This window comes from Myotis yumanensis, unplaced genomic scaffold (genome assembly GCF_028538775.1).
Source record: "Myotis yumanensis isolate MYYU_CA2020_CCGP unplaced genomic scaffold, mMyoYum1.0.hap1 SCAF_9, whole genome shotgun sequence".
In the NCBI taxonomy this organism is placed as follows: Eukaryota; Metazoa; Chordata; class Mammalia; order Chiroptera; family Vespertilionidae; genus Myotis; species Myotis yumanensis.
The window spans coordinates 10,073,503-10,096,340 of NW_027223760.1; the positions used below are offsets into that span (position 1 = coordinate 10,073,503).

The following is a 22,838-nucleotide window of genomic DNA, read 5'->3' on the forward strand; positions in this document are numbered from 1 at the left end:
ATCACTTTTTCCCTCTAGATCAGTGATTTTCAATCTTTATCATCTCATGGCACACATAAACTAATTACTAAATTTCTGCAGCACACCCAAAAATATATTTTTTGCCAATCTGACAAAAAAAACCAAAAAACAACAACAACAACAAAAAAACAACAAACACCCAATCAGAAGAGCAAAAAAGGAAAAAAAATCCAAATGTGAAGAAAGTGTAAGGAGCCCCTGGGACAATTCAAGCAAACCAACATTTACATTATGGGGGTGCCAGAAGAAGAAAAGAGAGAGCAAGACATTGAGAGCCTATTTGAAGAAATAACAGAGAACTTGTAAGAAATAGACTTACAAGTCCAGGAAGCACAGAGAGTCCCAAACAAGAGGAACCCCAAAAGACCCACACCAAGACACATCCTATATAAGAAAAGCCTAATATGCTAAGTGTCCAGTCGTCTGGTTGGCCATTCAACCAATCAAAGCATAATATGCTAATGATATGCTAAGGCAGCTCAACCGCTTGATATGACCTGCACTGACCACCAGGGCGCAGACAGTCAACGGGCCGACCAGTCACTATGATGTGCACTGACCACCAGGGAGCAGACACTCCAACTGGTAGATTAGTTTGCTGCTGGGGTCCAGCCGATCGGGACTGAGTGAGATGGGCTGGACATGCCCTGGAGCCCTCCTGCAGTCCCTCCCTGGCTGGCCAACCTCCTGCGTCCCTCCTTGGTCCCTGTCGTGCACCGATGGGGTCCCTTGGCCTGGCCTGCGCCCTCTCACAATCTGGGACCCCTTGGGGGATGTTGGATAGCCGGTTTTGGCCAGGTCGAGGGACCCTACTGGTGTACAAATTCGTGCACCAGGATTCTTGTCATATAAAAATGCCAAAGGTTAAAGACAAAGAATCTTAAAAGCATCAAGATAAAAAGCAGTTAGTAAGAAGATGAAGGGAAAAAAAGATAGAAAATATGAACAATAAAATGTCAATAAGTACATTTCTCTGATCCTTAGGTAGTCTGCTAAGAATTGGGGGCTGCCCTAGTTGGTTTGGCTCAGTGGATAGAGTGTCAGCCTGTGGACTGAAGGGTCCCAGGTTTGATTCCAGTCAAAGGCACATGCCGGGGTTGCAGGCTCGATCCCCACTAGGGGTTGTGCAGGAGGCAACCGATCAATGATTCTCTCTCATCATTGATGTTTCTATCTCTCTCTCCCTCTCCTTTCCTCTCTGAAATCAATAAAAATATATCAAAACAACAACAACAGAAAGAATTAGGGGCTGCTCAGGTTTGAGCAAAGCTCTAAGGAAGGAGCTGTATGAGAAGGCAGCAATGAGAATTGCTTGGATCTCATTTGCTGACAGTAAGACTACTATTATATATATATACTAGAGGCCCGGTGCATAAAAATTTGTGCACTTGTTGGGGGGGGGTCCCTCAGCCTGGCCTATGCCCTCTTGAAGTCTGGGACCCCATAGAAGATGTCCACCTGCTGGCCTAGGCCCACTCCTTGGGGGATAGGGCCCAAGCTGGCAGTCAGACATCCCTCTGGCAGCCCGGCAGCCCTCGGGGGATGTCCACTTACCAGCAGGGAGCAGACCTAAGCTGCAGTCGGACATCCTTAGTGCTGCTGAGGAGGCGGGAGAGGCTCCCACCACCACTGCTGTGCTGGCAGCCACCAGCCTGGCTTGTGGCTGAGCAGAGCTCCCCCTGTGGGAGCGCACTGACCAGCAGGGGGCAGCTCCTGCATTGAGCGTCTGCTCCCTGGTGGTCAGTGTGTGTCATAGTGACCAGTCATTCCCAGTTGTTCTGCTGTTAGGGTCAATTTGCATATTACCATTTTATTATATAGGATAGAGGCCTGGTGCATGGGTGGGGGCTGTCTGGTTTGCCCTGAAGGGTGTCCCGGATCAGGGTGGGGGTCCCGCTGGGGTGTCTGGCCAGCCTGGGTGAGGGGCTGATGGCTGTTTGCAGGCTGGTCAAGCCCCCCCCCCCCCCCGCCAGTGGGGACCCTCACCCCATGGAGGTTTGGCCAGCCTGGGTGAGGGGCTGAGGGCCGTTTTCAGGCTGGCCAAGCCCCCCCCCCCCCCCCCCCCCCGGCAACGGAAGCTCTCCTTTTTTTTTTTTTCTTTTTTTATTCTGGGATTTATTTACCTTCTATAATTGAAACTTTGTAGCCTTGAGAGGAGCTCAGAGCCGGCCAGGGCGGGTGGCAGGGAAGCTTGGCTTTCTCCATCGCCAGGGGCAACCCAAGCCTCCTGATAGCTCCAGCTCCGTGGCCACGGCCGGCTGAAAGCAGGTATCTGGGATTTATTTATCTTCTATAATTGAAACTTTGTTCTTGGAGTGGAGCTCAGAGCCAGCGCGACAAGCGGGAAGCTTGGCTTCCTCCATCATTGGGGCAACCAAGCCTCCTGCTTTCTCCAGCTCCTTGGCTGCCGGCCACCATCTTGGTTGGGTTAATTTGCATATAGTTGCTCTCATTGGCTGATGGGCGTGGCTTAAGGTGTAGCGAAGGTATGGTCAATTTGCATGTTTGTCTTTTATTAGTTTAGACTAGAGGCCCGGTGCATGAAATTCGTGCACAGGTGTGTGTGTGTGTGTGTGTGTGTGTGTGTGTGTTTGTGTGTGTGTGTGTCCCCGTCCCTCAGCCCAGCCTGTACCCTCTCCAATCTGGAATCCCTCTCACAATCCTGGACTGCTGGCTCCCAACCGCTCGCCTGCCTGCCTGATTGCCCCTAACTGCTTTTGCCTGCCAACCTGATCACCCCCTAACCACTCCCCTGCTGGCCTGGTCGCCCCCAACTGACCTCCCCTGCCAGCCCAGTCACCTGTAACTGCCCTCCCTTGCCAGCGTGGTCACCCCCAACTGCCCTTCCTGCAGGCCTGATCACCCCTAACTGCCCTCCTCTGCAGGCCTGACTGCCCACAACTGCCCTCCCCTGCGGGCCTGATCGCCCACAACTGCCCTCCCCTGCGGGCCTGATCGCCCACAACTGCCCTCCCCTGCTGGCCTGATCGCCCACAACTGCCCTCCCCTGCTGGCCTGATCGCCCACAACTGCCCTCCCCTGCTGGACATCTTGTGGTGGCCATCTTGTGTGTTGGAGTGATGTTGAATTTGCATATTGCCTCTTTATTATATAGGATGATTAATCTCTGAAGTGCTGAGTCATCCTCAAAACATGAATGATTCATCTTGTGTTTATTATAATGACATTCTGACCTCCATGCAATATTGCAAAAAGGATTTTGTGTGTTCATTGCACAGCTTTTTATCTGACCAGCAAAGAAGATTGAAAGCCTCAGACAAATGCCTTGGTGATGAGTCTACTAATAAGTCTGTAGCCACAGTGAACTTGCCCTTGCTTTCTTTGAAGATAAAGTGATATCATGTTTCATTGAAAAAATGGTCATGCAGATATTATGTGGATATTTTGTTTCTCTGAGTAGCATCATGAAAGCCATGATAGAATGAGTCACAAAGTGAAGGTAAAGAAACTGCCTCCCTTTACTGGTATTGGCCTACAATAAAAACAGTTGGGGCTAAACAAAAGAAAGTTACCTTTTGTGTTTCATAGAGATTATTAAGAGGGCAGTTTAAATGTAAGACTACAGAAAGATCTTAACTCAGTTTCTATCAATATTACCTTTTGAGCTCGTATCCCCAAAACACTGTGGTGTCAGCTTGGGGAGATTTTAAAAAATGCAGGCTGGCAAGCTAGCTAGTGGGCAAGGTAGGTGTGTGGATTAACTATGATGCTGGGTAAAATGAAATAAATGAAAAAAAATGAAATAAATTACTAAAAAAAGACAAATGCAAGGCCAATTAAAAAAATTATTAAGTGCATCAAATTGCTTAATATTTGCTAATTGCTTACTCTCAGTTTGCTTATGTGTCTCATGGACTGCCACACTTTTTGTAGTGCTGCAATAATAGGAATATAGACCACTATTATGAAGTCTCAGAAGTAGAAGTAAATAACTAATTATGTGGGTTGGGAGTATTTTATGGCAGAAACAACATTCATAGGAAAAATTCCATTTCATTGGGCAAAAAAAAAAAAAAGGCATTTCAGGAAGAATACATAACATGAAACGAAAGAACATGGCTGTGAAAAGTCGGTAAACTCTTGCTATTCATACTATTACCTTTTTAGTTTTGATTCTTCTACAGTAAAGCCAAGGTACATGGTCAACAGTAATTACTCATTTTTCCAGGTCATGGGTTTGAATTATGGAAGTCACTGAGCTAGCATAGGAGCCAAACCTATAGTTAAGGATCTGTCCTACTTTTGATTCTTTTTTAATACATTGTGTCATCGCTTGAGGTAGAGGAGGAAATGTCACACTGAGGTTTAGCTGATGTAGGCTGTGCTTGGCTCCCCTTTTGGGTCGGGACCATGTTGACTCCACAAATTTTTCATCTTCTTTAGGTCATTGGATACCTTAAGCAAAAGGCTGGAGCACAGGAGGGCATTGCAGCAAGACTGATTATCAGCCTTAGAATCCTGCGTTTAGTTCTTAGCCCTGGAACTTTCATGCAAATTACTGTGTGGATTTGGCAAAGTTACTTAACCATCTAAACCTCAGGATTCTTATCTGAAAATGGGCTACAGCCACCTATCTTACCAGGGTATAAGAATAATGGAGATGAATATTTTAAAGCAGCGGTCGCCAACCGGTGGTCTGTGAGGTCCAAAAGGTTGTTGACCGCTGGTTTAAGGAAACCTTTGAAGCAGCAGTTGCCAACTGGTGGTCTGTGGACCACTGGTGGTCCGTGAGGTTCAGAAGGTTGGCGACCACTGTTTTAAAGCACAAAGTATAGTGTCTGCACATAGACAGTAAACAGATGTATCATAATCATTGAGAAATCCAATGTACAGGGAGGAAAACCCTTCATAGATCTTCAAACCATTCAGTAGGCACCTGAATATTATTATCAAGCATTTTATGACAACACTAGAGGCCTGGTGCATAAAATTTGTGCACAGGAGGGGTGCGTCCCCTCAGCCCAGCCTGCACTCTCTCCAATCCGGGACCCTCAGGATTGGGTCTGAATCAGCAGTCGGACATCCCTCTTACAATCCTGGACCACTGGCTCCTAATCGCTAACCTGCCTGCCTGCCTGGTCTTGGCTGCTGGCAGACACCTGGCACCCGGGCTTCCCTCGCAGCCCCGGTTTCATCCCGAAGGTTGTCCAGAAGGACATCCAGTCTAATTAGCATATTAAACTTTTATTATTATAGTCTAGAAGCCCATTGCATGAAGATTCATGCAATAGGCCTTTCTTCCCCTGGCTGCCGGCACTGGTTTTCCTCCAGCACCCGGGACCCAGGCCTTTGGTCTGGCCACAGCGAGGCTTGGCTTCTCTACTGCAGTCTTCAGTCTTCAGTCTTCAGTCCTCTGGAGCCTTCAGTCTTCGCTCGGTGCCTGTGTATGCAAATTAACCACCATCTTTATTGGGTTAATTTTCATACTCATCAGATTGGCTGGTGGGTGTTATGGAGTGACACCAATTTGCATGTTTCTCTTTTATTAGTGTAGATTCTGTGTAACCCAACACTTGAATATTGCCACCATTTGTGCCAGACCTAAGGGCTGTAGTATTATTTTTTAGGAGTAACCTGTTGTAACAGATGGGTGAGGGCAAGGGGAGGGTGACTGTACAATCATGTGACTTATTGGCACTAATTCCCTAAATATCTAATCAGAGCACATGCAAGAAAAGAAAATAGTGCAGTAAACCCTCAATTTTGCGGACCTCGGATTAACACATTGTTTGCGGGTAGTTTTTATCGCGCGCTAACAGGTGGCGCAGGCCATTTGTGTCCCGCGCTCTACTACTTACAGTCAACGTAAAACGTATAAATACGTTTCCCGTATACAATGTGTTAAATGGGCAAAATTTCCTGTCCATGTGTCATACGTGAAAATTAACACCCTGTTAATTTTAAAATGATTTTAACCAACATTTGCTTATAATGAAATTAACTGGCTATTTTTTGTTATTAATTCAGTTATTTTTATCAAATTTTAGCAAATAGGTCCCATGTTGGAAAAAACACTGTAGTAATTTTACCAATATAAATATTACATATATACAACTATAGTCTACATATATAAATTCAAGTGTCACTGCTTGTAAACAATGTTTGACAGAAGATTAGCACGTGATTACATCGAATCACCCACAGTAACTGGTTCTCTTGTCACTTGGATGACTTTCTGCAGCAGTTTTAACACCTGCCAGCCCTTGTTCCTGTGTGCACTAAGCCACGCCCCAGCCATGCTCATTTGTTTACTCAGGGTGACTGGTGAATGCAAGCATTTACTATACCTATTCAGTATAAACTTAAAATTATAGTAATATATATAGAAAACTTTTCTGTGAAATTAAACTTTTCATGCATACTTAATTTTAATTACACAAACGTGTCTACATAGAGACAGGTAAACTAACTAATTTGTCAATTTTTTGACATAATGTATTTGGAACATATACTTTATTATATAATGGACTTTCGACTTCGCTCTGAGATTCCACAGTCTGTTCCAAATTTTAATTATGCAAACATGTCTACATAAGTAAAAATAGGTAAACTAATTTGTTAATTTTTTAACATATGCATTTGGAAAACCTACTTTATTATATTATGGACTTTTAACTTTAACAGACACACCCCCTCAGTGGAATTAGTCCTTTATATCGAGGTTTTACTGTACAGATGTTTCTCACAGAGCAGAGAACGAAGGGAAAGGCTTGGGGCACTGGGTGAGAGATCCATTTGAGGGGGCTACCCAGGGGAGTCGGAGGATCCAAGGGAGTAAAACCCAATGAAGAGAAGGCACAGAAAACAAGGATTGGGGGAGGGGGCACCCAACAAACAATCTCATTACCCACTTTTGCTCAGGAATGGCATCCAGGGGCATTTAGAACAAAAACAAAAATTTTAAGCACAAATAAGGGTCTTGAGTAAATGGAGAAAAGGAGGGGAGAAATGCAGGAACACTCCTGCCAGGTGCCTTAAATTATTTACTTACTGCCAGGCCTTTTCACACCATCCCTTACCCTGCAAAAATGAATTGTGTTTACATGTGGTGTGTAAACATAAGAATCTTAACTAATTTTTGACCCATCTTTTGATTTTTCTTCTATTAGAAAAGTGGTTTGATTTCATGTGCTTTTTGTCCTATATTCAGACTATAGCCCAAGGACTTCTCAGCATGAAAGGCACATAGACGTCATTTTAGATTTGTCTAACGATTTAGAGGAAACAGACAACTTTCAAAACATGCCTATACCACCTTCTGACAACTAGGATCAAATTTTAGTTGCAAATTAATTATAATTTCCCTTTATCTTGATGGAACAACCACAAATCAAAATTAGATTTGACTGTATTAGAAAGAGGGGCCGTTCTGAAATGACCAATGATATCAAGGAAGCTACCGTATCCTGACTCTTTATTCTTTCATATGTACAGAGGGCTATGAGGGTAACTCAGAGTGGGAAAACCCTTTCCATAGCTCACTTGCATCCCAGTAGTTAGCAGGAGTGTAAGTTATGATTTGTTGCCTAAGAAAATCACCCTTAAACATAGTGGCTTGTTATAACAGTTTATTTTGTAGTTTCTGATCATGATATTCCACTCATGCTTCTGCATTTTAGCACCCTGGGCTGAGTTCAGCTGGCTCACTGCATCTGCAGGCACCTTGGGACAGACGGTCTAGAGGAGCCTCAGCTGCGATGTTTCATCTGTTCCATGGGGTCTGTCATCCTCCAGCAGGCTGAGTTGGGCTACTTCAAATGGCAGCAGCAGGGTTCCAAGAAAGTAGTTAGAAGCAAAAAGGTCTCCTGAGGTCCAAGCTTAGAGTACACATAACACTACTTCCATCAATCCATTGGCAGCCCAAATTCACAAGGGTAGGAAAATGGACTTCATTTTTTAATAGGAAGTACTGTAAAAAAATTGTGGCCATATTTGCAATTTACCACAAAAACTCTGAAGAAGATTCTGTTTAGGAAAATATACCTGTTCTCTATACTAGACCAGAATACCTGGTCATGTTAAATCAAATGCCCCCTCTCTAGAGAACCCAATTAATATAGCTTTGGTAGGTACTCAAACAAGTATGGGAAATGATTACTTATAAATGGTTACTTTTATCATAAAAATTGAAATCAAAGTAATTTACAAATTATAAAAAGGAAAACATTAAATCTAATAATATATCTAAAATACTAAACTTTAAATCAACATTTCTTTGTTCCACCAAAGGACCAAGTATCAATAGTTTCCTGAAAAACAGCCTATATAATAAACCAGTAATATGCAAATTGACCATCATGCCCTCACAAGATGGCTGCCTACGACCAGACTGCCAGGGGAGTTAGTGAGGAACGATCAAATGACCTAACAAGCAGGCTGCGTGGAGTAACCAGGCCTGCAGGTGGGTTAGTGAGGGATGACCAAATTACTGAACAAGCAGGCTGCATGGGGCGACCAGGCTGGCAGGGGGGCAGTAAGAGGCGACCAGGCCGGCGGGGGCCAGTTAGGGGTGACCAGGCCCGAGGGGAGGGTGGGTGCAGTTGGGGGTGACTAGGCCGGTAGGGGAGGCAGTTGGGGGCGATTAGGCTAGCAGGGGGGGGTAGTGAGGGGCGATTAGGCTAGCAGGGGGGGCAGTGAGGGGCAACTAGGTTGGCGGGGGGGGGGCAGTTGGGGGTGACCAGGCCAGCAGGGGGTGCAGTTAGGGGTGACCAGGCCAGCGGGGGGGGGGCAGTTGGGGGCAACCTTGCTGGCAGCGGAGGGCAGTTAGGGGCAGCAGGGGAAGGAAGGCCTACTCTTGCATGAATTTCATGCATTGGGCCTCTAGTATACATATAAGATAAGTAGATAAATAGATATGTACATATACATACATACAGACGAAGGGGGATTATATATGTATATTTCATATAATCTACTTTGGTCAGCTTCATTTCAAGATTATTAAAGAAGTCTTAGTAACACTACCCCTTTTTGTAATGACATGTTTCCTTGCTCCAGAAGAAAATTTGGTTATGAAAACAGCATGATCAGATGATCTCACCCTGAATACTGCATAATAGCTTCCAGATCCAAATGGTCTCCAAATCACTCAAACTATGTTTGAAACACTATGTGTTCCCCACCCTTCTTTGTTTTTTTTCCCCCTCCATCTGATATGCAATACCTTTTTCTGGGTCAGAAGGGTCGCCTGAAATTATGAATATGGAGAAATTTATATTCCCATTTCTTATTCTAAAATAAGCAGGGGATAAGAGGGTATTTGGAGGTACAGATCATAGGGAAATAAGTTTGGTATCTGGAGCCTATAGTTAAGGCACATAGAAAAAGCACATAGAAAAAAACATATTTTTCTATGACTTGTGTTTCAGGATAAATATTATGATTGTTTTTATATTTTCAAAGGAATTTGGTAGGTATTCTCAAAGTCTGACTATAGTTTTTACAAATATAGTCAATCAAAAAGATCTGCTTTTGTTGGAACTGAAGAAGAAATCTTAATCTGTTATATCCTTGTATTGATGCTATCCAGAATGTGTTACTAAAATTAAATGAAATAGACAGCTTTGGGACTTGTCACCAAGTGTCGCTTCTGCAGGGAATACCATATCATATTTGCTGTTGAAATAATTACATGCAACAGAACTGAGTCTTATCCCTTAAAACTGAAAGTTTTTTGTTTTCTATGTGTACTTTATGAACTATTCTTCCAAACTAAGTTCAGACAATTCTGATTTATAAGAGCCAATAATATATTTGCTTTCTCAAATAATTATTTTCTATTTAGTGTTTAAAACATTGAGCAGATGACCATATTGAATAACAAACGAAGATAAAGTTAATATAAAACATAATTTGCAGTCATAATTATAGAATTAAGAGGTGTCTTCAAGTTCATCTAGTTGATTAGTCATAGATGAAGTCCGGGGTAGGGTGTTGGGGATGGAAGGGAAGACATCTAAAATCACTAAAACTTGACATTGACACCTGTGACCAGATCCCAGTTTTTCTGACTCTCCTCCAGTGATCCTTCTACATTCCTATAGTTCTCTGTTTCTTTAGTTCTCTAGTATCTATAACCATGTAATTTTTAAAATTGAGACATAATTGATATATTGCCATGTAATTCTTGATCAATTCACTTTCTTAACAGTCAGGGTGCCTTAGCAGAGGAGCTTTCTGGGCTCTCCACCAACCCCTCCCACATACCTTTCCTGTTCTTACCACTACGGTGTCGGGTGAATTTCCCGCCAAAATATAAGATGGCGCGGGCAATTATTTAGGTTTCCCGCGCAAAATCAGGGATTTTTATGATACCTATTACCCCAATGGGTATGAAACGGTTCGCATACGCAGGTAGGTATCTTTGTGAACGGCAAACAAACAAATATTTGGTAATACGCAGTTACAATCGGCCCGAGTTTACACGTTTCCCGCACTCCACCGCAAATCTATATGAACCGAGTTAAGACGGCTCCCGCGGAGTACGCGCAATTCACGCGAGCCGACTTAACTCGTTTCCCGCACTCCAAGTGTTACCACTCACCAAAAATTCTCAAACCCAGACACCTGGGCAGGAACTAACCTACATGATCTAGATATCCAAGAGGAACAGATATGGCTCTTGAGGAAAGGAGAAGGACCCTGCCCTAAGAGTATGGTGTTTGTTGAGGGTAGAGAGAAGGGAGGAGGTATAGTGAGGGAATCCTGAACACAGCATGAAGGAGGGAGAGAAATTAGCTGAACTCTTGGGGCAGGGGACGTTTCAAATCTTGAACTGAGACCAGGAAGAGTTAGGGAATCCCAGCTCCTGTGAACCTTGGCCCCAAAAGGTATGGGATTCAGCCTTGAGAAACTGTGCCTGGGGCAGCTGTGGTTCTGAAGCACATTTTATTATAGAGTAGAGTTAGTACCAGTACATTCCCTTTATCTGATATGTGCTTGACTTGTGAAGGGGAGAATACAGATGCCTAAATCGGGGTGGGAAGAGAAGCAGAAGAAATTTGCCTCACTCTAGTACAGGGGTGGGCAAACTTTTTGACTCGAGGGCCACAATGGGTTCTTAAACTGGACCGGAGGGCTGGAACAAAAGCATGGATGGAGTGTTTGTGTGAACTAATATAAATTCAAAGTAAACATCATTACAGAAAAGGGTATCGTCTCTTTTTTTTTTTAGTTTTATTCATTTCAAACGGGCCGGATCCGGCCCGCGGGCCGTAGTTTGCCCACGGCTGCTCTAGTAGATACATGTCTTCTCCAGTGCAATGTTATATACATTGGGTTTAACTGGATTAGAGAACACAATAGCACTCTGGTTATAATTCAGTCTGGAACATGCAGTCTACTAAACAGAGAAAACACTAGTTGGTGAACCACTTATCTTTGTTTTTTGAGTGGCATTGTGGGTTTTTTATCCTCACAGGTTGATAAAGAGGGTAAGCATATGGAAGAAATTCCCACCCAGTAATGTGGCATTAGTTAGAGATCTTCAGTGCTGACTGTCAATTAGGTTTAAGTTTTATAGCTATACTAGAGGCCTGGTGCACTAAATTCATGCACGGGTGGGGGAGGTTCCCCCTCAGCCCAGCCTGCACCCTCTCCAATCTGGGACCCCATGTGGCTAAACTGGCAGTTGGACATCCTTCTCACAATCTGGGACCTCTAGCTCCTAACTGCTCACCTGCATGCCTGCCTGGTGGCCCCTACTGGCCCTCTGCCAGCCTGATCACCCCTAACTGCCTCTGCTTGCTTGCCTGGTTGCCCCCAACTGCCCCCCCCCCCACCAACCTAGTTGCCCCCAACTGCCTCCTCCAAACTGGCCTGGTTGCCCCTAACTGCCCCCCTGCCAGCCTGGTCACCCCTTACTGCCCCTCTCTGCCAGCCTGGTCACCCCTAACTGTCCCCCTCTGCTGGCCTGATCACCCCTCATTGACCCCCCTGCCGGCCTGGTCGCCCCACACAGCCTGCTGTTCAGTCGTTTGATCACCCTTCACTGCCCCCCTGCCACCCTGGTCGCCCCATACAGCCTGCCAGCCTTGTCACCCCTATCAGCCTGTTTGGTTGTCTGTTCGGTCGTCAGTTCAGTTGTGATGGCCCCTGGCTCTTTATATATATATAGATATTTATAGCTATAAAATAATTTCTCTAAATGAAACTCCCCAAAAAATAAGTGCATTTTCAGTCTGAAACTCTCTCTAGTTGCTTTAGCTACTAACTGGTTTTGGAAATGAGGTGTGTTTCTTGTTTGGGTGTTTATTTTAAATTAGAACTGTTTCCGTTGGGTTATCGTAGGAGAGAGTGTATCATATTGCCACGACCTCATTCCACTCTCTTTCATGTACTTCTCTCTCGGATATTTTCAGAGTGCCCTTACTCCTTGTGTTTGAGCATTTGAAAAAAATGAAGTGTAGGGAGGTAATACTTGTTTTAGGTGGTCACAACTGTGCTGGAAGGAGCCTAAATGGAGATGAATTTGGCCTTCCAGTCAGGCGAACAGGGATGGAAGAACACTGGAGCAATGCTTTCTGAGCTTTCCAGGGCAGGCAATAGAGCCATTTCCTCAAATTACTGCTTTTCTCAGTCAGGTCTCCTACTTTCCCTGAGGGTGGCCCCTCTGAGGTGTGGGTAGCAGAGATGAGAGGGGCTCTTGTCCTCCCACACTCAGCCCAGTTGCCTGGGTTCTGGTAGCACTTCTCCCTTACAGTCTCATCCTGTCTGGGAATATCTTTTTCACTGTTAAAGCTGGTAGCCCAAGACTTGGTACCAACTACTTGAGAACATTTATTTCTTCCTTGGGAACAGGAAAAGGAAAGGGAGGAAACACCACTCTGCCTACTCAAGGCTAGCCCCGTCACCTCTCATGTTTGAAGATGTCTTTTGCTTCTACCAGGCCTTCTTCTGCCACAGGCCTTCCCGTGTGGTGTCCCTCTGCCTTGAATGAACTTCTTCCTCCTCTTCACTGACTTAGATTCTTCCCATTTTTTAAAAAATCACAATTCAAGCATCACTTGTTCAAAAGAGCTGTCCCTACTTCCTGACAGATCCAAATCTTCCTTTGAAAGCTCTCTGAAAGTCTTCCTTAGAGGCGTCGCAGGAGGCTTTGGAGGCTTGTAGTCCTTTCCTTGAAACGAAAGTGAGCCAGGACATCTCTTCGGAAGGCTGAAGGGCTCCTATTGGACACTCTGTAGAGGTCTACCCCTCAGCTCTGGACATGAGCCAGACATCCAGTTTTAGGTTAACTTGCTGTTGACTAACTGTGTGACCAAGAGCGGGTCACCTCCTCTGGATTTTAGCTTCCTGATCTCCTATATTAGGGAAAGCCTAGGCCTGTTCAGCACTAAAACTGTGTGGGACACTTTAAAAGAGCAGATATTCATGGAATACTACCAGTTTTAATAATTCTAATAAAATTTTGACAACTATTTTAAGAAGATAAAAGGCAGTTAGGAAAGAAACAACTTGTTCTTTTCCAAGGCTGATTTTGTAGATCAGCAGTGAGTTACTTAGTATAAAATGTCTGCTGTTTGAGGTTCTATTAGTGGTATTAGCTGACCTTATAAGTTTCATTCAGAAATAAAAAAATATAATGGTATTTTTTCAGTATGTTTGTAGTATTTTATTAAGCCCAGTGTTGCTTAGACCAGGGGATTCAGATTTAAAAACAGGCAAAAAATTCATTTAAAGGCAGAAGTACACTTAGTCTCAGTTATTTGTTCCAGGACTTACACATACTTATACACACATGAGTTTGTATGTGTGTATGTAAGTTCTGTGTCATGAGATAACATATTTTTTACTGTGAATTATACATCAGAGAGTTTTAAAGTAGTTGATTTAAGCGAGTTATGTGATTAAGCCTTAATAATGTAATCTTAATTTTTATTTAGGATCAGAGTTTAGCAGATGATGCATGGAACACAGTAGGAAGCAATTCCATACACCAGGTGAATTCAGGATTGTTAACTTTCCTTAATGGAAAACTAGAAAGGGCTTGAAAAAGAATACACCTTTGTAGATTAGCTATTCATTTTACTATGAGTATTGTGATAGAGAAAACACTTTAATTATCCTATATAATAAAAGGCTAATATGCAAATCAACTGAATGGTGGAACAACTGTCGCTATGACGTGCACTGACCACCTGGGAGCAGATGCTCAATGCAGGAGCTTCGCCCTGGTGGTCAGTGTGCTCCCACTGGGGGAGCACTGCTTATCCAGAAGCCAGGCTCATGGCTGACGAGCACAGCGGCGGTGGTGGGAGCCTCTCCCACCTCCCCAGCAGCGCTAAGGATGTCCGACTGATGGCTTAGGCCTGCTCTCTGGGGGAGCGGGCCTAAGCTGTCAGTCAGACATCCCCAGAGGGCTCCTGGATTGTGAGAGGGCGCAGGCCGGGCTGAGGGAACCCCTCTCCCCCCGAGTGCATGAATTTCATGCACCGGGCCTCTAGTGCATTTATAAAAGACCAGAAAACTCGAATTAGTCATCTCTGGCTTTTGCTTAGCCTGTTTTTTATTTCTGTACTGCAGATGATAATCATCTGTGATAAGGAAACAATTTGATTTCTCAAAAGAAAAAAAAAGTGTATTCTAGTGTTAAAGTTAAAGATACAATTTGGAGAATTATTATTCTTTTGAAAATTGGTAATGTAAACGTGGCAAAGGTGATGAAGTTTAGTTCATGTTGGACAGCTTTTTTTCACCATTGGAAAGCGTGTTTGAGATGGTCTTACTTAAAATAACCTGGGTTCTCCCAAGCAGCTGGGTGGACCAGCTGGTTTTGAATATGCCCTTAGTTATAGTAAGAGGATGTGGTGTTTTTCTTCAGAAAAAAAGGAAGGGCTCTCTTTATGTGAAAAAAAAATTATTAAACTTCAGGACATGGCTGGGCTGATCTTTCAAGGAACAAGTTATAATGTGATTTTGAATGCTTAGTGACAAACACAATTTGGCAACATTACAAAAAGGTGCCATTGAAAAAAATCTGTTGCATGTCTGTCTTGAAATATTTCTCCAGGCACTAGCAGATAATGATTTTTTTCAGTAGTCACTAATGTGGTATTTAAAACACAAAATAAGCTATTTTTTTGCCAATGTGCTGATACAAAGCTGGTTGATCTTTTTTACTATTCTATCAATAGTTGGGTAAAAGAGCTTCCATTGCCTTCTTGTGTCCTTCCCTCATCTCCTCCTCCCCCATTCAGCACTCAGGTCATGTGTCAAGAAGTTCCTGAGAATTATTGTTTAATATGGTAAAGAAAAATACTAATTTGTTATAATAAGGGCAATCGTAATTCCCCTACTCCCACCCTGGCATAAAAGCACATGCCTCAAAGTTAGCCAGATCTGGACTTATTAACACTTTGATCTTAAACAAGTTCCATAACATCTCTGAATTTTAGTTGTTGATCTCTAAAATTGAAAATAATGTTGTCTACTTTATAAGCATTTTATGAGGGTATACATACTTATCTCAATTCCATGGCATCCAATATATGTTTGTTGTTGCTATTCTTATATTTATCATAATATAAGTAATATTTGTATTGTACTGCCTAAAATATTTCACACAAAGTAGGTCATTTGGGGCCAAGCTTACTTTCTAAGCTCCCGGTACATATTGTATACAGGGCATGTAGTGGCCAAAGATACCAATTCATGACGTTTTGCAAATTGCAATATTCTATATAATTTTATTCTGATGCTTTTCTTTTTTGGAAAAAAGCAATAAGAATACAAAGTATGTTATGTATGTACTTGGAGTCCCCATATACATACTTGGGTGTCATCATTGACTAAACAGTGTAATACTCCTAAAAGATTTGTTTGAAAGTTTTTTAAACAGGAGTGGTAAGTGGAATTGAAAGTGTAATTTATTGAGTTTTTTAGATTTTTAAAATGTGTAATAATAAATCCACATTGTTTTCTTTTTAACAGATGGGCTTAGGTCATGAGCAAGGATTTGGAGCTCCCTGTTTAAAATGCAAAGAAAAATGTGAAGGATTTGAACTGCACTTCTGGAGGTAATATTTTGAAAACTACAACCACATTAGGAATTTCTACTCTTTGGCAATGCTTTCTCAGACAGTGCAAATCTCTTACAAGTTCTGTTGCTTGGTTGCTAAGTTGCAGATCTGTTACATTCTTTTATAAGAAATAAATGAAAAATAAAGCTAGTCTGTCTTCCTGTAAAGTTTGAGCTAATTGGGCCATAATTTAGAATTGTTTAATTTGTTTGCTGTCCTTCAGATTTCTTAGGAATCTAGCATACTGAGTATATCTCTTTGCGGTTTGTGGTAATCTCCCAGGACTGTTTATTAATTTAATGATTAGTCTCTTTATAATTATTGGTAACTTTTCACATCGTTGTCTGTATATTTGCAATAAACAATAAGTATGAATGATGGATTGGGCATTCTGGTCCAGATTGTCAGGAAACTTGAATCTAGATTTCTTCAAAATTTTCCATTATAAATTTATTGCTGAGAAATTTTGAAGCACTGGAATTTATGAGAATAACAACAAAATGATAATTGATTGCCAGTGTCTTGATTTGAGTCAAGTTCCTATATATGGAGGACAAATATTAGTAGGTAAAAAATGTGAATTTTGTATAGATCTTACTTTCATGTTTTAAAAGTAATAGTGTATTTAATATAAAGCTAAAATTGTATTTAAAACCTGTTCTTATGAAGAACATGAATGGTGTTCATCAATGGTTGTCAAGACCATAATGGTAGTTTCTAAATCTGTTCAAAGCTAGAATCAGCACATTATTGTTAGAAGGAAAAAAATAATCAGGATACATCATTAGGATGTCAGCTGCCTGTTAGAATGAACCTCACTTGAGAACCACTTCTGAACTGCCTATTTCCATAGGAAACTCTCTATAGTAAAAGGCTGTGTACAGCGTAAGTTAAAAAAGAATGTAAAACAACAACAACAACAAAAAAAAACGATGGCATATTAGGTTCTTTTAAAGGACAGCTTATATAGCCCTGGCCAGTGTGGCTCAGGTGGTTGGTGCATCATCCTGTTCACTGAAAGGTGGCTGGTTCTGTTCCTAGCCAGGACACAAACCTAGGTTGGGTACGTACAGGAGGCAACTGATCGCTATTTCTCCTCTCTCTCTAAAAGAAAAAAAAAGAAAAAGAAAAAAAGCTAGCTTTTAAGTTTCAGGAAACAAAAAGGCAGTTGTTTTAAATAGTGAAGACAACACAAACCTCAGCCCTCCCAGAAACGATCATATCATTTTTTCATTTGTAGGGAGCTAAATTTTTCCAGGGAGTTTTTTAATTACTACAAGACTTTAATAGCTCGTCTTTGTGCTACCTTTTCAAGGATAACTGTTAGGCAATATGTCTGACATGTTTGAGAAAAGTAAAGTCACTAGACAGACACAAAATAGTTTTAATGGATTAGAATATTTCAGCCCCTTGTATGCTCACCATTCTCTGTTGTGCTCATAAGGGCTTTGTGGAGAACTACACTGCCCTCTGCTGGGCATAAAGTTCTTACTTTGCAATCTGAAAATACTCTTTAGTTCTGCTATACAAGTACAGTTGCAAAAAATTGCTATGAGATTTTTAAAGCTCATTCCTAAATGATAACATATTTTCTGTAAACCAGAAGGTTAGTTTATAGTAATTTCTGTTTGCGCTATATTATTTTCCTATTTCAGGTCACAACCTGATATTTTGAGGTAAAAAATATATGAGATAAGAGTAGATCTCTGTGGCATGAAAATTACTTTACAATTTTGTTTCCACACAGAATCATTTACTTGTGTAGGTGTAGTCTTAGACTATGTTAAGAGCCATGAAAGACTAGGGCTTTGGCATGACCCCCAATCTAGCTTGGGCCCATTCACATGGTACTAGTTCTGTCTTCTTCCTGGCAGGAGTCCAGATATATTTTTCTGAGAATTCTTGATAATTCTCTGACTTTTTCACCACAACTGGAAGGCTTTGAGGGTAGTGTCCTTGACCTACAGATGACCCACTTTTTCAGTAGTCTTTGAAGTAAAATATTATAGGCTGGCTGTCCTGAGTGTAACAAAGATTCCAGGTTGAGGCTAGGGCCACAGAACTGCTGTGATTAAAGTGGGGATGGGGTCCCAGGAACCTGCCCACTTAGCCTCCTTCTCCATTTTTATGGTGACCCTTGACTTCTAGGACCCATGGGTTTCATGAGGCACAATGTGAATGTCAGAGCTAAATTATTCTCCACTTTATATCAGTCTGTCCTCCTACACAGCCACAAGAGTGGTCCTTTGAAAATGGATACTATTCTATACTTCCCAATACTTAAGAACTTTTGGTACTATCCCACTGAACTTGATCCTTTAGGTTAAGTCTTTGGCCTTTGATGTTAAGCCTCAGTGTCTGGCCTCAGCTTGCTTTTCTAGCCTCATCTCCCACTCCCCCTCCAAGTACCTTATGCTCCAACAGCTTGGATGGATGCTGCTACCTGAAATTTCTGTGCCTTGTTGCATGTTTCCTTTGCCTGGAAAGACCATGTATCTCACCACCAGGAAACACAAAGTCCTTCCTATTCTTCATGCTTCAGCTCAAGCACTACCTCTGACAAGTCCTCCTTGCCCCCAGTATCAGTCTGTCAGGCTTCAATAACAAATTACAACAGACTATGTGGCTTAACAGGAATTTACTTCCTTATAATTCTGGAGGGACTACTAGCCTGTGTGCACATGGAAAGAGATCTCCCTTTCTCCCTCCCTCCCTCTTGTTATAAGGCCACCAGTCCTATTAGATTAAAGCCCCACTCTTATGGCCTCATATAACTTTATCTCCTGAAAGTTCTATCTCCAAATGTAGTCACATTGGGGGTTAGGGCTTCAACATAAGATTTTTTGGTGGGAGGCACAGATTAAAACAATACTTATTAATTAACACAACATCCGTTTATGCCTTAGGTCAAAAGTCTGGGCAAGCTTATCTGGATTCTCTGCTTAGGGCCTCAAAAGGGTGAAATCTTGGCCAGCTTGGGCTCTTATTTGGAGACTCTGGGGAAACAATCTGTTTCCAGACTCATTGCTGATGTTGGTAGAATTCATTTCCTTGAAGTCATAGGCCAGGTCCCTGTTTTCTTGCTGGCTGTCAGCCAGGGGCTGCTCTCAGCTTTTAGAAGCTGCTCATATTCACACAGAGCACTTCCATCTTCAAAGCCTTCAGCAGTGCTTGGAATCCTTTCTGCACCTCATATCTCTCTGCCTTCCTCTTCTGTTCTCAGCCAGAGAAAACTCATCGCTTGTTAAGGGTTCATGTGATTAAATTAGGCAAATTTGGATAATTTCCCTTCTGCCATGTAAAGTTACATGATCATGCAAGTAACACCTGGGAGTAAAGGTGATAGGAACCATCTTAAAATTCTACTTATCACAACATTTTATGTACCTGGCTATACCTTTGAGATAAGCAGTAGTTTTCCCATTTTACATATGAGAAATCAAAGACTTAGGAAAGTCAAATAACCTACCAAAGACATGGTTTAAAGATGGCAGAGCTGGAATTTGGATCCAAAGCTTGCCAAAACCTTCCTTATCACCACCACCTTTCTACATTGCAGAGCAGAAACTAGAGCCCAGGCATACACTGTCATGATCAGTGAACCTAAAACAGCACCAGGTGTCTTCTCTAAAGTGTGGTACTTTTGTGATATAGACATCTTAGTGCACAATGGGGTCCTTTAACTATGAGCTCTCCCCTTCGTCAGTCTTCTTCAGTGCACCAGTGATTACAAAACTAGAGGAGAATAAAAGACTAAGGATGCCCAACACTTACTGAATAAAAAGTACTACCTTCTGGGCACACTTTCAAGTAATATTTAGAGATAACAAATATTTATGAAATGTAAGACATAAACCCAAGATTTTAAGAAGTTTATAGCCAATTATTTTATATTGAAAGTATAGCAATATTATTGGAGCCATAGATCAATTGAGAGAATGTCTGATTGGTGTGGAGCTGACTGAAACTAAAAATTCCCCACCATAAATGGACTCATGCCTGTGTTGAATTCTATAACAGAGGCCCACACTTAAGTCCATATATGTGTATCCCTGTTATAAAAGGGCATCTTCCAACCCTTTTAAAATTATGGTTTGTAGCAGTGCCTTGGCCATGCCTCTAAATCACTGTGAATGCTGGCAACTTGTTAGAGCACTCCAGTTGCTACTACTTGCCTTGGGAAAATAATTTTTTACAAATAGGGATATAAAAACATTTCTCTTTTCAGAGGATGAGGGATAGTTTGAATGCCTTTGGCTTAAAACTGTAAATCTATGTGTGTGTTTTTGAGGCAGTGTTTTTGGTAAATTTTGGTACTGTCTAGGATTTAATGAAAGAACTCTGAAGTTTTAATATAAAATTGTGAGTATGAAGTTTTGATTTGTCATTCATATTAATCTTTGTATGTGTGTGTGCATTAATGTACAAGTTTTTAGTACAAATAATCCTCCTCTCCCAACACCTTAGAGTTTCCCAGTCTACCAGTCTTCCTTTGCATTTTTTTAAAAGTCATAAAAATGGCTGTTTTAAACTAAATTCTGACACTCCTCACCTCCTTTTCCATTCTGTATAAATTAACATCCCATGGAGAGTTTGTAGAGAATTACTCTACAGAACAGTTTAGAAGATGTAGAGATTTCGCAATTGCGCTTGAGTATGGGAATTGATTTATATGCTCCTGAAATAACTGCTAGCAATTAGTATAACTCAAATGAATATAGTAAGCACAAAGTATTCTAAGTGTACATATGTCATCAAAACTTATTTAGGACTCATCTGAGGAAAGATACTACACTAACTTACAAACCTAGCCCCTACCACATAGGTACTGTGCTTACCCATGTCCTGTTTTTGTTTTCATTTTGCATAAAACCATTTTTTAAAAGTCCTTCATTTTCTTAAGAAGGATGGAATCTGGGTTACAGACTGAAATTAAATGAGATAAACGCTCCACTCATTCTCATACCCTTTTTTGGATACCAAGATAACAATATCCTTTCTTCCCCAATTTCTCAGTAAGGTTTTCTTTTTAATACTAGAGGCTCAGTGCAGGAAATTCATGCACTGGGTGGGGGGGCGGGGGAGGGTACCTGCAGGAGAGGCTCCTGCCACCTCCGCTGCACTCGCCAGCCGTGAGTCCAGCTCAGGGCTTCTGGCTGAGCAGCGCTCCCCCTGTGGGAGTGCACTGACTACCAGGGGGCAGCTCCTGCATTGAGCATCTGCTCCCTGGTGGCCAGTGCACCTCATAGTGACTGATCATTCTACTGTTCAGTTGATTTGCATATTAGCCTTTTATTATATAGGAAGTTTTTCAGATATCTTCCAAATGACTTTAAAAGTTCTTAAAACATATTTCTAAAAAATAAAATTTCCTAATTTAAATATGGGAGGTTCAAATATAAAGCACTGCTGCAAAGTATTTAAAACAATTATTTAAAACTAGTTTAGTAAAGAGCACAGGTTTCCACAATGGATAGCTCTTAGGCCCTGGCCCACATTTTATAGGTTTCTTTTTGCATAGTGTTTTGTAGCTGTCCCTTTTTATTGCATAATCAGTGTAAGTGATTGGAAGGTATGTAGTCATTCCAACTGTTTTAGTGATGACATCTCCAGCTGAAAGAGCCATTCCACTTTCTTAAGTCATATTCCTGCCAAGTGCTCTGTTAGTGCAGGTCACCTCGCAACCGTTGGAGCGAGGATGTAGATGAGCTTGTTATATATTTGTGACTTCAAAAATTGTAATTAATCAATTATAGTTTTTTTCCCCACTCAGAAAACTGATAATTGAGCACAGTATGACTTTTTTAGCTACTTCTTTTCCCTCATCCCTGTTGCTATTGGTGTACTGTTTTAACCTGATTTTTACTTTCTTAATAAAAGTATATTGGGTGGGTCAAGGGGTCAGTAGAGAAAACAGATTTCCTCAAAATGTGAATCTTCCAATAATAGCCAAGATAAAAAGTAAGAAAAAGAATACAGGTGGCTCTGATATCATTGGTTAATATGCATATATCTCTTTCACAGTAAATATAATTTATTTATCCATGCTACTGTTTGTTACAGTTCATGCTTTAGAAATCAGCAGGCGTTATGTCACTGACTCTTTTACTATTTATCTTGCAGTTTCTAAAATCCTAACTTCCCTTGGTTTGTGGTGCGCATGTTATACAGCTGTAGAAGCCTAGTATTCACCACATGTCCTTGTGACATTATTACTTCTTTAGTCAATCACTTGCTAATTATTAGGATGTATGCCATAATTCACAGCCACATATGGACCTCTTTATCTATATTCAGAACTAAATTCCCACCCCAGCTCTTTCCCCTCAGAAAGGTATTATTTTACACTTGATCCAAAAGCAGTGTGACAGTTTTATGCTTAATTATATTGTTTTTGTTAACCAAAGAACAAGAATGAAGACAACATCCTGTAGTAGAATAGTATGCTCCTTCCCACTAGATGGGAGTATGAGATAACCAGATGTAAGAGTCTAGTCAGAATATGCAAACTCTTCAGCAGATTCTTGCCAAATAAACATTTCTGACTAGTGTGTGTTCAGGGAAAGTAGTTTGCCTCCCCACCCTTTATACTTCTCCATTGCTCTCTGTCTTTCTCTGCTTCAGTTTCTCACTTTCTGAAACTGTACAGGTCATATCTAATATCTTCCATTTGTAAAACTCATCTCAAGAAAACTCAGAACATAAAAATCTGTAATTGTTTAATAATTTATTTGGCAAAGAGATTCATTTCAGAGTTTTTGTTTGTTTCTTCTAACT

The 22,838-nt window shown here is 41.6% G+C and overlaps 1 protein-coding gene across 1 annotated transcript in view; it reads left to right on the forward strand.

Annotated features, from left to right (window-relative positions):
• Positions 1-22,838, forward strand: part of TES (testin LIM domain protein) — a 45,827-nt gene that overhangs the window by 4,863 nt on the left and 18,126 nt on the right. The window contains exon 2 of the mRNA XM_070423759.1: positions 15,973-16,058. Within this exon, the coding sequence (XP_070279860.1) occupies positions 15,973-16,058 (86 nt within the window). The remainder of the gene's footprint in view (positions 1-15,972; positions 16,059-22,838) is intronic.